The 15,682-nt window shown below is 38.5% G+C and overlaps 1 protein-coding gene across 2 annotated transcripts in view; it reads right to left on the reverse strand.

The window, feature by feature from the left end:
• The window catches only part of LOC139686085 (follistatin-related protein 5-like), a 1,155,593-nt gene that overhangs the window by 9,536 nt on the left and 1,130,375 nt on the right, over positions 1-15,682 (reverse strand). The window contains exons 6-9 of one of the 2 annotated variants that reach the window (XM_071583246.1): positions 5,712-5,932; positions 3,612-3,752; positions 3,186-3,318; positions 608-922 (exon numbers count right to left, since the gene is read on the reverse strand). In XM_071583246.1, the coding sequence (XP_071439347.1) occupies positions 608-922; positions 3,186-3,318; positions 3,612-3,752; positions 5,712-5,932 (810 nt within the window). Of the gene's footprint in view, positions 1-607; positions 944-3,185; positions 3,319-3,611; positions 3,753-5,711; positions 5,933-15,682 lie in introns of both variants that reach the window. The other variant, XM_071583245.1, reaches the window with a different exon arrangement.

Here is a 15,682-nt window from a genome sequence, read left to right on the forward strand (position 1 = left end):
AAAAAAGGGAAATCCCCTATTCAACCAATGCTTCATTAAGAATGTCTTTCAAATTCTCATTGCTTACCATCTATATGTCTCAAGGGCATAAATTTCAAATCATCCTGAGCTGAGGAAGGTTATCCATATATTATTATCTAAATGGTTTGGTGCTTGGATTAGAAATCATATGCATATTTTAATATAACTTACTTCTTTTGTTAAAAAATTATGCTAGTTAATTTAATTGACCAAATGCATTTTTACCCAAAATTATTTTTCTCATAATATAATATGAGCTGAAAATTTAACCAACCATTCAAGTGTAACATTAATCATAGTATTTAAATATATTTCATATATCCCACTTGATTGCCAAAGGTCTAAACACTGTGAAAAGTTCACGGCAGTTTAAAAGACTGGGAGGAGGACTAAATTTTTGATTTTGCTTTTCCAAGAATGATTTCATTGGAGAATTTGCTATTTAGCTTGAATTTAAATGAGAAGTTTCATTATTTTGAACATTTTTCATACCAGTATTTGTGGTAAGCTGGTAAGAATGAAAAACCTTAATATCAGAGATGCAAATTATTTTCCATGCAACAGCATGGCAATAGAGATAACTTACTGTGCACAGTGAGCACATGAGTTTGCACAACATCCTTATTCCTCTGTGCATGGCACGTGTAGTTTCCAGCATGTACCAGTTGAATTCGGGTAAGATAAAGAGATCCATCCGAAAAGACTCTGATCTCGCCATCAGCAGCCACTGTGGTAGCTGCAGTACTTTCTACAAGCGCTGCAAGGTCAGCACCATGACGTCGCCACACTATCGGTGGTGGTGGTGTTCCTGTTACATCACACTTGATTTCAACGTTGTCACCCACTCGTGCGGATAAATGGTTAACTTCTAGGGCCTTGTCCAGGGAGACCACGGACACACCTCCAAACGGAAAAGAGTTTACTGCAACATTATTTACATACGTAAATGGGGTGAAATCAGAAAGTGTCCTTAAAATACTAATACCTACTAACTAACTAACTAATATATCAAACATTCATTGTGATTATCATTCAAGTACTCTAAATTTCATTGAAAATAAATACAGTATTAAATATTTGGCTTCAACAAGATAGACATGAAAACTACTGGATAAAGTTCAGTTTTACATACAATTATCACAGAACCTGATCATGGAAATGATTTTTTGAGGTCTTGATATGCTGTGATAAAACAAATTTGAAAACCGTCAAATAAGGATTGCCCATTATTTATATCCCTCTAGTCCAAAGTTTAGTGTGGTTGAAGAACTTCTTATGACTATTCTAAAAAGATATAGGGATCCACTGTGTTTCCAGAACCTTTTCATCCAGTACCTTTCACAGGAAATCAAAATTAATGCAGGCATTGCTTAGCTTACTGTGACTCAAAATTTAAATTCTAATTCCAGCCTGCAAGCCAAATGCAATTAAATCAGTATCTTACTGAAAAGAAATGAGCAAATCTATAATTAAGCTTGATGTAATAATGATACAAGCAATTCCATATAGTCCATGTAGTCTATCATTGTTCATTTTTCACATATTCATTTCTAAATTCATTACATTTGAGCCAAAGCCAATGTCATGCAAGCAGGTAGCTGTGCCGTGTAAGATTTATGTTGCTACAAAGTGCAAGAGAGATTGGTTTAACAAACTCTGATCCCAAATTATGCATGTGCATAAATAATTATCATAAAATAATTTATAAATAGTGCACATTGTATTAGGATAACCTTTTTGCATCAGCTAAATCAGCATTGCCATATTTTGGTGCCAATTGTTAGGGGTGAACAAAATGCAGTAACTCCATAATTTTTTATCAAGTGTTATATCAAAATATTTGCTAATATAGCTTGTCTTTATGCAAAGTTCATAAAATTTAGGAAACGATTTTATAGATTTACCTCGTATATTAGAAATGATGTTAATGAAAAACTTATGGTATAATTTCAGCTGATGAGGCTTACATCTTGTATATGCATTATTAACTCTCAGCAAAATTCCTAAATTAGCTGCATTTACTATAGTGATCATGTCATCAAGTTCAACTACTTTGCATATTCAAGAATGAAGCATTTGACTAGTTACACACTGAAGTGTTCTTTTCAGACTAAAATAGTGATTATAATCTATTGACTGAAACAAATCCAAAGTTAAGAAAGTGAAGTCACATGCTAATTTGATAGTAAATAATGCACATGAATCAATAAAGATGCGAAATAATAAAAAAAAAGAATACGAAAATATTAAGAAAGCTATAAAAGTTAAGATAAGTTTGAAAAAATTATCATGTTCATTTTAATTCCTGATAAACAAAATTTAATTAGGAATTCCATGAAATTATTATGGATGCAAGAATATTGGTTAATAAACTTCACCCATTAACATTTACTAAACCTTGAGTTTGGTCAGCCAAAATAAACTGCATTAGAAGTTAATATGGGGAGGAAACTGACAACTGAGGTTATTTTTACCTTTAGGAACAGGTTAGTACTCTGGCAGAGGTATGATTTTTCAGAGATTGGGGGATGGGTGGAGAGAAACCCAGTGATAGCATTAGCCTACTCTTAATGAAAAGCTCTAAGGTATCCACAGATTAATGTCCCATCTGACAGACAGCATACACCAGTTGAAGTGCCCTCCACAACCCAATTAGGGATCAGGATACAGCTGAAAAATTCTGCCACCACAGGGATTCAAACCCTTGGGGTGGGAAACCTTGGATCTTAGCACCTGCACCAACCAGACCCCTCACAGAAATTGAAAAAGACTTATGGGTAAGAAATAATAATCACTGTTAAGAACTCAAACACTAAATATTTTTCCCAAGTAAGATTGTTAGCTACATTAGTCTAAGTAATAAGGGCAAAATGTAAATCTTTTACAAGTTTAAGAATATGCAATAACTAAGAAAAATAAAGCCATTGCACTATGCCCTTGAGAATTGACTGTGGAAGTAGGGAATTTTAATTTAATCATTCAAATGATCTATCACCATAAAAACTGTTGAGAAACCAAAGTCTCCCTGGAACTAAAGGGCTAACTAGAGAGATTTATATTTAAATAAATTACTCTAAAATGGTGAGTAACTTAAGGATTTTCCTAGAGTAAAATATTTTAACTATCAAAAATAAGATAAAATGGTAAAACAGAATGACTCTTACTGTATAATTTACTGAATGCCATATAAAATTCATTAATATTCAGGTGGCCATCATTGTCACTATCATCATAGTTCAGCATATCTCCTAAGGTACATCCCTTAGCAAGCTGATTGAGGTGTTCTTTCTCAGAAATCTGTAGAAGAAAGAATTAATTAATAATCATCATAGAACATGAAATGCATGGATATTCTCACTAATCATTAAATTAAAATATTTAAAGTGAAAGTCTGTCACATATTGAAGAGGTAGACAACAAATATGAATGTGCCACCTTTATAATATAAGGGCTTATTAAATTCTAGACTATATTTTTCAAAGTTTAAGTAAAAAAATAAACAAGTCATTTTACATTGATAAAACAATGTAGGGGAGACAAGTAAAATTTCAGAGAAATTTTTTAAACTCTAATAATGTCACCCACAGTACCTCATCAAGTTCATCTCTTTCCAGTGCCCCATCATTGTTCTGATCATAATGGCTGAACATAATGCTCACTAAATATTCTTTCCCAGAGCTCCGGTTATCCTCTGCCATCAACTTTGCATGATTATAAAGCAAAAGGTTATCCTGTAAATGAAAAGAATAATTCCACTCAATCATTTTTTTACTTTTTCTTGCTGAAATCAGGACAAGACATGGTTAGAGCCAGGATATCATTTTGTCACTTACCAAATGTCTGTAAACTTAATTTAACTCATTTTTACTGCTAGCAGTTCAAAGTTGCCCTTTGAGGAATTAAAATTCTGTTTCAATTCTTAAGTGAGGTGCAGGGAGAAAATAATTAAAAATGGAAAGCAGATTATCATCTATCACTGCCCTTCTTCTTTAAGTGCAGAGATATTTTCTTTTCACCCTAACACATTTTAAGGGTCTCTAGTCTTCTTCTAAATCCTCAAATATTTTTGAGGATCCATCACTTCATCTGGCATAAAGCCTCCATTTTATTATCCAGGCACTATGAGTTATCTTATGGGGATATGGGGTTTCTCCCAATAGATGAGACAATTTAGTTTTCCCTGCCTTTTGCTAATTTTCAGTCAAAATTTTCTTCCTGATGGAGTCTCTATTTCCCCTACCCACTAACATTTTCTGTTTTTCTCCAATCAATCTTTCCCATCTTGTTATAATTTATTTTTTTAGGTTGATTTCCTTACCTCAAAATATTTGTAGCTTCTTCAATTGCTGAACCTTTCACTCTAGAGACGCTCTACTTGGTGGTATCCCATGAGAATTTTACCAGAAAAAGTGCAAACCATCGTGCATGTTTTAGATATTTCATTTTTACTGAATATATCATCACAAAGGTAAAATAAAATAGTTAAGAATTGGAAAGAGTTGTGGCAAGAAAATATGGAATGAAGAAGAAACAAAATGGATTGGAAAGGAGAATTTTTTGGAGAAGCAGAGCCCATAATTTGTTACTAAAATGATCCGTAGTAACAGAATATCTTGGAAAATTCCATATTTAGGTAAAAGCTCATATTTTGCTTGCTTCCATTGCTGATCCCTTTAATTTTACTAACTTCTCAACCTGTGCCAAGCTTTTTATTTCTTCTACTTTTTGATCCTTTTGTATCCCATTTTCACAGATCCACAAAATTTTACCTCTGGTGAAACTTCTACTTTTCTTTATTTATCACCTCAGGATTTTTTGAATTGATTTTTCATTACTTGACAATAGTCCTCCTTCTAGCTTCTGTTCCATTCATTCTACACAGACCTGCTGCTTCTCTCATCACTCCAGGTGTTGGAAAATTTACAGAACTCCTTTTATGTTAGCAGCACACAGTATTAGTCATTTAACGATAACTTATAGCTGTGGCTGTTTGCTTCTACAGGCACCAGAGGATGTGTTGATAGTATTTTTGCTGAGAGAAGGAAGGGTGTAGAGAAACTAGGTATTGACATGTGTCTACCCTAAACCTAACCATTAAGAGTGGTCTATAGGTTGGGCTAGCTTGAAACCATTTAATACAATAGATTTTTTTCTACCATTCTTGAATGACCCTCAAATACTGAGTAATACTTATTGTGTTATCAATCCAATTTTCTTAATTCAGCATCATGAAATTTAAACACATGAGAAAGTGAGTTTTTATTTCAAGTGAACCTTAGGAAAATTCTTCAACTATCATTGTGTTTCATTACAGAAAAATTTACTTTTAATAATCATGTCAAATTTGTTTGGAATAAATACTATCTTCAAGTCCCTCAATGTGATCATACAAGCTTAGTGAAATACCTCAAAGGGAATCTCTGAGTGATTTTATATAAAATTGAGTGATTGAGGTGAAAATTCATTCTTAGTGGTCAAGATTAATTTAAATCCACCCAGCTTTTGTTTGCAATTTAATTGGAAACAATATATTTGTTTTACCATGATTATAATAGCAAGGCATCATACTTTATGCTTAATTTAAGATTCAGTTTCTTTTTGCTATGCTATTAAATTGTTATCAACTGTTTTGTACTAGGTGATTTTCTTAAGAAATGGATTTCTTTACTGGCATAATGATGTAAACTTACTTTCATAATCTCATACTCTTGGATAGAACACTCTGCATCTTCGGCTGACTTTCCTTGTTCTTTTGTCTCCACCTTGTTCTCATCTTCATCAGCTGTAGGGGTAGAAAAGCGGTCTGATATGGAGGGGTTGGACCAAGAGTAGTTGTTGAAATTTAACTGTGGGGTGGAAGGTGGAGGTTCAACTGGGGGTACAGATGCCAATGTCACCTGCTGGGGTTTCCCTGTAATCAAGAGTTATGCAAGTGAAATTACTATGAGAAAAATGCATTACTTAAAGTTTTCCTCATCACATGACTCCAATAGTCACATGGACATAAATCTAACCCTAGATCATAACTTTTATGTCTAATGAAAAGTTTTAGATAAAAAAAATCCATTCACTTCCCCAAAGAAATATAACTACCCTCTCTTGGTCGAATATCTACTAAATAATTTATTCAGCAAGTTTCCTTTAATATTTACATGACTAAAAGCATTGTTGTCCATATTGCTCAAGACAGTAAAGCTTTCTTAAACTGGAAAAATACAATGCACAAATAACTAAAGCATTGATACAATCAAATGTTAACTATAAACCTGTTATTGCTGCCAAATGCCAATTGGTATATGACATGATTCTACATCAAGCTTGATAAACTTTTAGATACTCTTGAGAGCCGTTTACTGCTTCAGGAGAAATTTTTCAGATGGATGTTCCATCAGACAGAAAATTCACTCCACTCAATGTGCTCTCCACATACAGGGTCCGTACAATAAGTATCGGGACTGGTTCCAAAAATCAAAATTTATTGCAGTTGTCATTACAATTACTTAATAATCTTCAAATACATTCCTCCTGCATCGACACACTTAGCTCGGCGCGTCGGCCACTCTTCAAAAGCCAGCTGGAAGTCGGTTTCCGGAAAACTATTGAGAGCCTCTGTCGTCGCTGCTTGAACCGCCTCGATGGAGTCGAACTGATATCCTTTGAGCTCCTTTTGAGCTATCATTTGAGGTAATAACGTTATCGAGAAAATCTTCATCTTCCTGGACGCTGTCCAAAATTTCTTGCAAAATTTCCACCCGCAATAGTTTTTGTTCCTCGCTCAAGACCTTCGGCACCAGCTTCGCGCACACTTTCCTCATCGCAAGATCCTCTGTTACAATGGTGTGGACGGTTCTGACTGAAAGGCCGGTCTCCTCACTGATAAGGGCGATGGTTAAATGCCTGTCAGAGCCCAAAACGTTTTTCATTTGGCCACCTGAGCATCGATTCGAGCGGTCGTGGGGTGTCCGACGCGGTCTTCGACGAGCTCCCGGCTTTCCTTAAATATTTTGTGCCACTCAAAAACTCTTGTGCGGGTTAAGGTATCATCCCCATAAGCCTGTTTAATGAGTTCAATGGTCTTCAACGTGGAATACCCGAGTTTAGCGCAAAAATTCACAGCGTAGCGTTGCTCGACGGTGCGCTCCATGCTGGCGTGACGATACCACAAACAATTACACGTCACAAAAACCACCTTCTGTCTCAACGCATGCCCGGAGGCGACTGAACTAAATTGCGCCTGAGTGGTGGGGGACCCCTCTGAACTGACCGGTCGGACCCCCATCCACCGCTCCGTTGAGGCTACAGTGAACCAGTGCCGATAATTATTATACGGACACTATAGCGTCCCAAATTTTAATCTTGATACCACTGAAAGAAATCCTGCTACCTCAGCGATTTGAACCTCGATCCGTTGGGTGGGAAGCCAGTGCACTGGCCAACTCACCAGTCATTACTTACTTCAAGCTAATAAAAATGCTAATTTCAACGATCAACTTTTATTATAATAAGTGGTCGTTACGTATTGACGAACATATAGATTATGCCCAAATGAATGCTAACCCCGTAATGAAAGAGACTTCAGAAATATTGTCAGTTTCTAAAAAAAAACACTCCTAGTTGTTAAACCCAGTTGCCCGAACTGTGAAGGTTCTTATGACTAGTTCTTAAAGCCCAGTGTAAATTTTCTTCGCTAACCCTTCAATTTAAGAACTGCCGAATCGCCCTAATTGCTCGACACACGGTGGATGAGTATTCAGAAACATCCAGGCTATCCACGAGAGACCACCAACCGTGAATGGTTTTTTAAAATTACCATTTTAAAACCCAATAAGTGGCCAATGATCTCACTTTCTCTGCACTCACTGCAGAATAATCAGAGAAAATTCAACATACGGTAACCCTGGAGCTTCTACAACTCTCTTGTAAAACGTGTCACGTTTGTTCTTCGCGTTCGAAATTTTATATGCGTACCTATTTCCTTGACGGAATTGACGAAAAACAACTGTTTTAGTGTCCTTAAAAATAACCACGTTTTCATATCTCTTTTTATCCGTCTTGAAAATGCTGAGCCAAGGGGTGAAGTATCTATCGCCAGCAAAACAAATACGTACTTACTCTACGAAGAATTACACGGGTAACCTTATTTTCACAAAATGCGATGGATATAGTGTAATGAAAACATCCCAACGTCTTTAAGCAATAGTTTTGAAAATAGAACGAAGGGTATTATGTTGATGTATTATTTTCATATAGGAAATGAAGAAACTCCTCATATGGCATAGATGCTATAACTAGGCCGCCAATTATCTATAAACTATGATCATCATGGGGTAGAAAGGCTTGCTTTTTCCGATGGCCCCTGCAAACTTACCAGTAGTTGCAATTACAAGTGCCCTACGTACGGCTACCCACGCCAGACAGCTATATCAAAGTTTGGGAGCTGGTCTATTGACAGTCCTCGCAGCGTATCCACGCAGCGGGGAGGCGGTTGCGGAGACCCTCTAACGATAATAATCCGGCCATGTCCACATGGGGCTTGGTTATGCGTTGAGGTAACTTCGGGGAACCAAGTCAATGATTTTCTCATGGAATCATAGTGGACGGAAAAATTGTAATCATGAATCCTGGCGATTACGGGTGCATGGGGCCTCCGGGGCGCCGCGCCGTCGGCAATGCAGCCGTACAGCCGACGGCAAGGAGGTATGGATTCTGCGGTCGTAGTCAAACTTCTGCAGACGTGCTAGCAGCAGCAGAAGAGCTTTCACACACACACACACAGCAGATTGGCGGCTTTAAGATAATAGACGAGAGATTTTAGGATATCAGTGAGGAGAGCGAAGTTAAGAATATCTTACCGGGTTTGGAGAAGGGAAATATTAAAATGAGAGGGGAGTGTGAAATAACATAGGCAACGGAGACTTTGAGAGCGATGAAACTAAGTGATGTGTGGTAAAGAAGAAAAAAAACGACGGGTAGCAACCATAGGAATGAGCATGGAATTGGGATGGACGGTATTAACAGTATACAGGTAGAATGCAGGTTATTTAATATGCTCACTTTTCAGATAGATGCATAGAGGAATATACCAATAGTCGTAATCCATGTCCAGTCATACCGACCACTATATAGAAATCAAGGAAAATATGAAAGTATTCATGAAAGAAAATTCTTGGTAGTAATGAGTTATTGGTGGGTGGACGAAGAGAGGTCGTGAAATTTAATTTGGGAGCAAGGAATGACTGTGACGCGAAAATAATTTATTTTTTCAGGAAGAGGAGTTTAATAATAACTAATATATGATTCAAATAACGTGTCAGGGTCATTTTTACTTGGTAAATCCCTGAAGATATAAGGAGATAGCAATTATAAAATAACGGAATTAGACACTGCCTCGGGAAAAGAAGAACCAATTCGCCAACTTCCGTTGATGTAGATTCAGATCATAAATATGTAGGCATTGATGATATGTAATCTAAAATTCAAGACAACCACAGCAGGAAGGTCGGTTGGAAAGTGAAATGTTGGAGCTTAAGCTGGAATTAATGGGTATGGGTATGAGGAGGCAGTTGGTAAAATTCCAACCGAGAGAATGGGAAAAAAGCAAGGTGGGAATCTTAAAAGAGCCGCAGAGCTAACAATGGGAAAGGTAAACACAAAAATTTTGGAGACCAAGGCATTGAGAATTCGGAAATGGAAGGAAATGGTGAGCTATAAATAGGACATTGCGAATATGGATGCTCAGAAGCAAATAATTAATTGAGATGAGAAACCATCAGTGCGGAAAAACGTGCCGGAATTAAAGATGAGAATTTAAGGGATCCGAGAGATTGGGAGAGGAGGACGAAGTATACAAGTAGGCAAAAAGTAGCAAAATGGATAACGGTAAGAATGACATTAACTGCAAGAGAAAATAAAGAGACTTTATTTATTGAATGGAAAGGGATTCATAGAAAGCGGAGAGTATACGAGGATAGGTTTCATGGTTAATACACATTAAGCCGGTCAGTGATGGTTTGCAATGTAAATGAGACGTGGACGAGGCTAGTTTCGGTCCAGAAACAGTAGAGGACGTTTTAAAAGTATTCAATGCAACATTACAAACTAAGGAATGGGGAAAACAATTGAGCAAAGGAAATAGATAACATCTCAAAGTTGGTTACAAAGTTAGGGGTAAATTGTAGAATGATTTTTTGGTTGAGTCTAAAGCCTTAATATATCCTAGTTAGTTCGGGGTTGTGAAAGGGAGAGTAAAACGCAATGTGGACGCAGTCATGAGAATAGTAATAAGCAAAACTTAGTAAGGATATTTCTTTTTGCAGTATTGATCTTGTAAAAAAGATAAAAATATTGTTCAAATTGAGATAGCTGCAAAAACGAGGGGGGAACCAAAAGTAACGGGAATTGAGCTGCGGTGGGGAGCGAGAGTGGGGGAAGCCTTTGATCAGCCGGTCGTACGTCAGGCTCACGCCACCTGCGTCATAATGCGCAGCGCCGTCGCTGTGACTGGATCGGTCCGTCTGTGAGAGCTGTTTCAGTGAAACAACTTTTTTCATTTCGGCGAAAAACGTGATGGCAGATTATCAAGAGCAACGCGCTGCAGTGAACTTTTGTTTCCTGTTGGGGAAATCGGCCGCGGAAACTACTGTAATGCTCAAGACTGCTTATGGGGAAGCTGTCCTAAGCAAAACCAGAGTCTACGAGTGGTTTACACGTTTTAAAAATGGTGAAACGTCAATTGAAGACCAACCCCGTTCAGGCCGCCCTTCAACATCAAGAACTGACGAAGACGTCGACAAAATCAATGCCCTCATTCGTGAAGACCGTCGCAAAACCATTGATCAACTATGTGAGATGTCTGGAGTGTCATGGAGTTCAATTCAGAGGATTCTAGAGGAGATCTTTGGCACACAGGCGACTGGTTCTTCCATAATGACAACGCGCCGGCTCATACCGCCCTCTCCGAGATGGAGTTTTTGACAAAAAACGGCATAAAATCGAATGTCCACCCCCCTACTAACCGGATTTAGCTCCCTGTGACTTTTTTTGTTCCCCAGACCCAAAAGGGACATGAAAGGAAAGCGTTTTGACACTGTGGAGGAGGTAAAACAAAAATCGCTAGAAGGCCTAAAGGACATCCTTATAAATGAATTTCAGAAATTTTTCGAACAATAACAGCATCGTTTGGAGAAGTGTATTGTGGTCAATGGGGAATACTTTGAAGGTGAACAATATTTAATATAAATATATTGAGAACTAAAGAATCTATAACAATATTCCTGTTATTTTTGGGTCCCCCCTCGTAGATAAATATATATTTAATAGTGAAAAATATAATACCATACATACTGAGGAGTGACTGAATTTCATCAAATTGTTTTTAATTTTAAGGTTCAGCGGTTATTCCAGTGATTAATAGATTTTAATTATTCTACAAAAACCTTACTTTTGGCGGAGGCTCTTCCTTTTGGTTCTTCATTTGGACAGGTGAATTGATTCTTTCATTTGACTTAAAATTAAATTAACCACACGGAAATAATAAATCACTACTACAGGGTCCGTTCAATAAGTATCGGGACTGGTCCCAAAAGCTCCTTTTTGAGCTCCTTTTGAGATATACTTTGAGGTAATAACGTTGCCGAGAAAATCTTCTGCTTCTTGGACGCTGTCCAAAATTTCTTGCGAAATTTCCACCCGCAATAGTTTTTGTTCCTCGCTCAAGACCTTTGGCACCAGCTTCGCGAACACTTTCCTCGTCGAAAGATCCTCTGTTACAATGGTGTGGACGGTTCCGACTGAAAACCCGGTCTCCTCACTGATAAGGGCGATAGTTAAACGCCTGTCGGGGGTCCAAAACGTTTTTCATTTTAGCCACCTGAGCATCGGTTCGAGCGGTAGTCGGACGTCCGATGCGGTTCTCGCCTTCAACGAGTTCCCGGCCTTCCTTAAACATTTTGTGCCACCCAAAAACTCTTGTGCGGTTTAAGGCATCATCCCCATAAGCCTGTTTAATGAGTTTAAGGGTGTCCAACGTGGATTTACCGAGTTTAATAATAGGTTAACGCTGTCGACAATAGGGGTAGCCGCGCCCTTCAAGCGCCGCGAATGCCTTCGCCCGAACACGTCGCGATTGGAAATTCCAAAGGAGTTTCCGGTCTATCAGCACTTCCAAGGTAAAGAACCTCGGACTCCCATGGCACTCATCTATCCTGAGGACGATGAACGAGTCGAGCATCGTAACGTCGGCTAATATGGATCCCCTTACCCGGTGGAAGACCCGAGAAAACTTCTTCCAGCAAATACGTATTGAAGGCACCAGATATTACATTAAAATTAGTTGTTTACATCGGGTATTTCGTCCTTCCTTTGTCAGGTTTTCCCAAACGTGTTTTCAGTATTACATGTCATGTTGGTATATATGGTACATGATTATACCTGTGGCTCCTAGATCAAGCTGTATGACACCACACGGGATTCAGTAGCTGGGGTCTGGTGACGTCACATTACTTGACGCCCACCATAGGGTCTGTATGAATATCGCGTACGCGAGCTTAGTTCATGCTCATGCGCTGCGCAACGCAATCCGCGAAAGACTAGTCCCGTTAACTTAGTTCATAAAACTAGCCTTTGGCACCTAAAGTAAAGGTAAAGTTAAGGTAAAGTTGCCTTATCCTTGCACTTCTAGCGCTATTTCACATGGTCCAACGCCCCGTGGGCCTGAAACTAAATATTCCAGTGAGCTTCGAAGGGAAAAGAGCATTAATCTACACATTCCCCCCGTATTTTATTTAGATCGGGTGAGGAAATAAACGAGAAAATAGTTACAGATCATAAATTAACAAATTATTGAGTGCAACCTGGTTATATGGATTCAGAAGAGAGTGCAGATATTGCGGAACAGTTTTTATTTCGCCAAATACGTTAGATCAAACCCTGGAAGATTGACCCACTCCGTCGACTCAAAAGAATATAAAGAAAGATCTAAACTCAAGTCGCCAAGGCGCACAGCTTAAGGAAATTAATATGCTATACCCATGTAGGAGAGACGAAAAGAAGCGGGGAAAACTGACACGGTGATGGAAGGCATGATCGATTATTTTATAAAATATTAGATATACTAGTAGTCGACACTCTTGAAAGTGAATGCTCGACGACAGTGACAAAATGAATACGGTTGTGAACTCCAATGCAAAGTCTTTGAGGGAGTGTAAAATCTATCGCAGCGACGCGGAACGACATCAGTGTTGAAGTGTCAATAAATAATGGAAAATATGCATGAATCAGGAGCAGGAAATACAGGGGGATGACAGAGCAGGCCGAAAAAGGACCCGAGGAATCCGAATGGCCGGGAAAAAGGCAATCGCTCATCGTTCAGGTAACTGATTACCCTGGAAGAGAATTTCGTACCGTCCTGTTGAGTAGGTACTCCACTTAACCCTGAACTTAGATACGAGGCATGAAATCATTCCGTTAAGCTCTTCAGTTGAAAAGGGATATAAAAGAGATTTTCAACAAAAAAAGTTATACGTTTTTATTCGCATAAACTGGTGTGCAAATTTGTAATTTTATGTTACACTGTAAGCTTAACGTTTATTGCATATGTGGTACACGTTTCATTGATTTGACTGCAGTATTGTATCAGCAGCTTGAAACATATTGCGCTGCAAAATGAAACATATTAGTAGTAGTAGTAGTTTTGAGGGGAGGCGACCGACAGCCAAGGTCATTTGCGCCATAGGGGATGGACAGGAAAGGTTGAAGGGTGGAGAGAAACCCGGCGTCGGCATTAGCCTGCTCTTTACGAAAGGCGCCAAGGGGTCCGCAGTTTAACGTCCCATCCGACGGACGGCGTACTCACTCAAAGTGCCCTCCACAAAGCACCTCAAGTAGGGATCGAGATACCTCTGAAAAATATTCAACACCGCCGGGATTTGAACCCGCGCCCTCAGGGTGGGAAGCCAGTACGTTAGCCCCCGCACCATCTCGATCCCGCATGAAGCATATTTATTTCGCCTTCAGCAACGATGGAGGTACCAGAACTTTGTCACCATAAATTTTCACTCAAGAAGTAAAAGTAACGAGTATTAAGCTTATCAGACCATATTAATATCATGCACGGCTATTTTCATGGAAACCAACTTCACATGTTCGTATCTATCAGTCATGATTTTCTCGTTGCTTCGGCATGATGAAGAACTCATTACGTGATCAAAAATAGTAATGCTCATTGGTTGAAACATCCGTTAGAGTTCTGGAATCGAAGAAAACTCAATCTCTGCTTTCTTGGATTCATTGCATCTACATAAATAGGCCAAAAACGCATGTTTCCATTCATGCAGCAGCTCATCTCATTGTCGTCATACTCTATCTGCGTCACGGAGGCGTCAGCCAATGAAAACACGTTTTGCAGAGCGGGCTTGGCAGTTGCTCTGGCTCAAATTTCAATTCTCCGTTTCTGGCGTAAAAATAAAAATTTAACCCTGGAACTACTGCGTAAACTATTGTTTTTCACATTTCATAATAAGTTGGGGCTTAGAAATTCCATTTATGAATTAGTGATCCTTCCAATTCCCGCTCCTCTCACGCCACACGTACAACATTATCTTACCCTTCCCATGGTTTATTTTCCTCCTCTTCCCGCTCCGCCTCTCCTCCCCATACCAGCTGCACTTTCTCTCGACTGCGAATGTCACTTACAAAAACCATTTGCCCGATGCCCTTGGCATCGAAACGGCTGGGGCTTCTAATCTCTTTTCCGTTTTCTCCCTCACCCCTCTTTTATTTCCCTATCGCCTCACATTCATTCGCCATCTTCATACTCATTCCTCTTCTCCCTCCCCTCACCTTCGCCCGTCTACCACATAAGCACCAGTATACCGTGCCAGCCGTAATTAAAAAAAAATAATATTTCTTAACCAAGGTAAAGGAGTAATGACTCATAAGGTGCTATTAGATTTTGAAAGAGGGAATATAGAATGGTCATGGTTGAAGAAAAACAAAATCTCAATGGAAATTTGAAAAAAATCCGTAATTGTTGAATTCAGTTGGTTGAACGATAGCATTTTAAATTTATCGCATTTCATATCGGTATAGCGCAATTTGTAAAAATCTCAAATTAATTTAATACTGTTTGCCTTCAATGAAAAAATTGCGGAATAATCATAGATACAATATTTGTATTTATGCAAAACATAGTACCTATACACGTATAATAGTAAGATGATGAGACGCAAGATAAGATAGGTTCAATTTTGTGGTTCCTAGGATGAGAGGGGATGAGTCATAGGGCTTGGGCGCCCAAACTTCATCGAACGATATCAACAGCCTTTGCCACTCATGAGCTATAGTAAAGTTCTGCCGAATACCTCCAACGTCATCTTCAATAACGTCCATTTAAATCACAAACTATAGCGCTTCTCTTTATTCAGTACCTTCATCTACATGGATGAAGTAACGCTCTCTGTGGATACCTATTTCTTCCATCTTCCCACTCACTGCTCTTCCTTCCCACTTCTCTCTATCAAGCTTCTCCTCATTGATTCTATCATTCTGCCCGCTTCGATTTTCAAATGAACAAACTAAGTGAACCTACTTCGTGAAAACAATGTGAAAACCAATAGATGTGAATTATATGGCTAACACCATAAAATTTACGTACAGGTATACC

Source organism: Hetaerina americana, unplaced genomic scaffold (genome assembly GCF_022747635.1).
Source record: "Hetaerina americana unplaced genomic scaffold, ioHetAmer1.1.p SCAF_13, whole genome shotgun sequence".
NCBI lineage: Eukaryota > Metazoa > Arthropoda > Insecta > Odonata > Calopterygidae > Hetaerina > Hetaerina americana.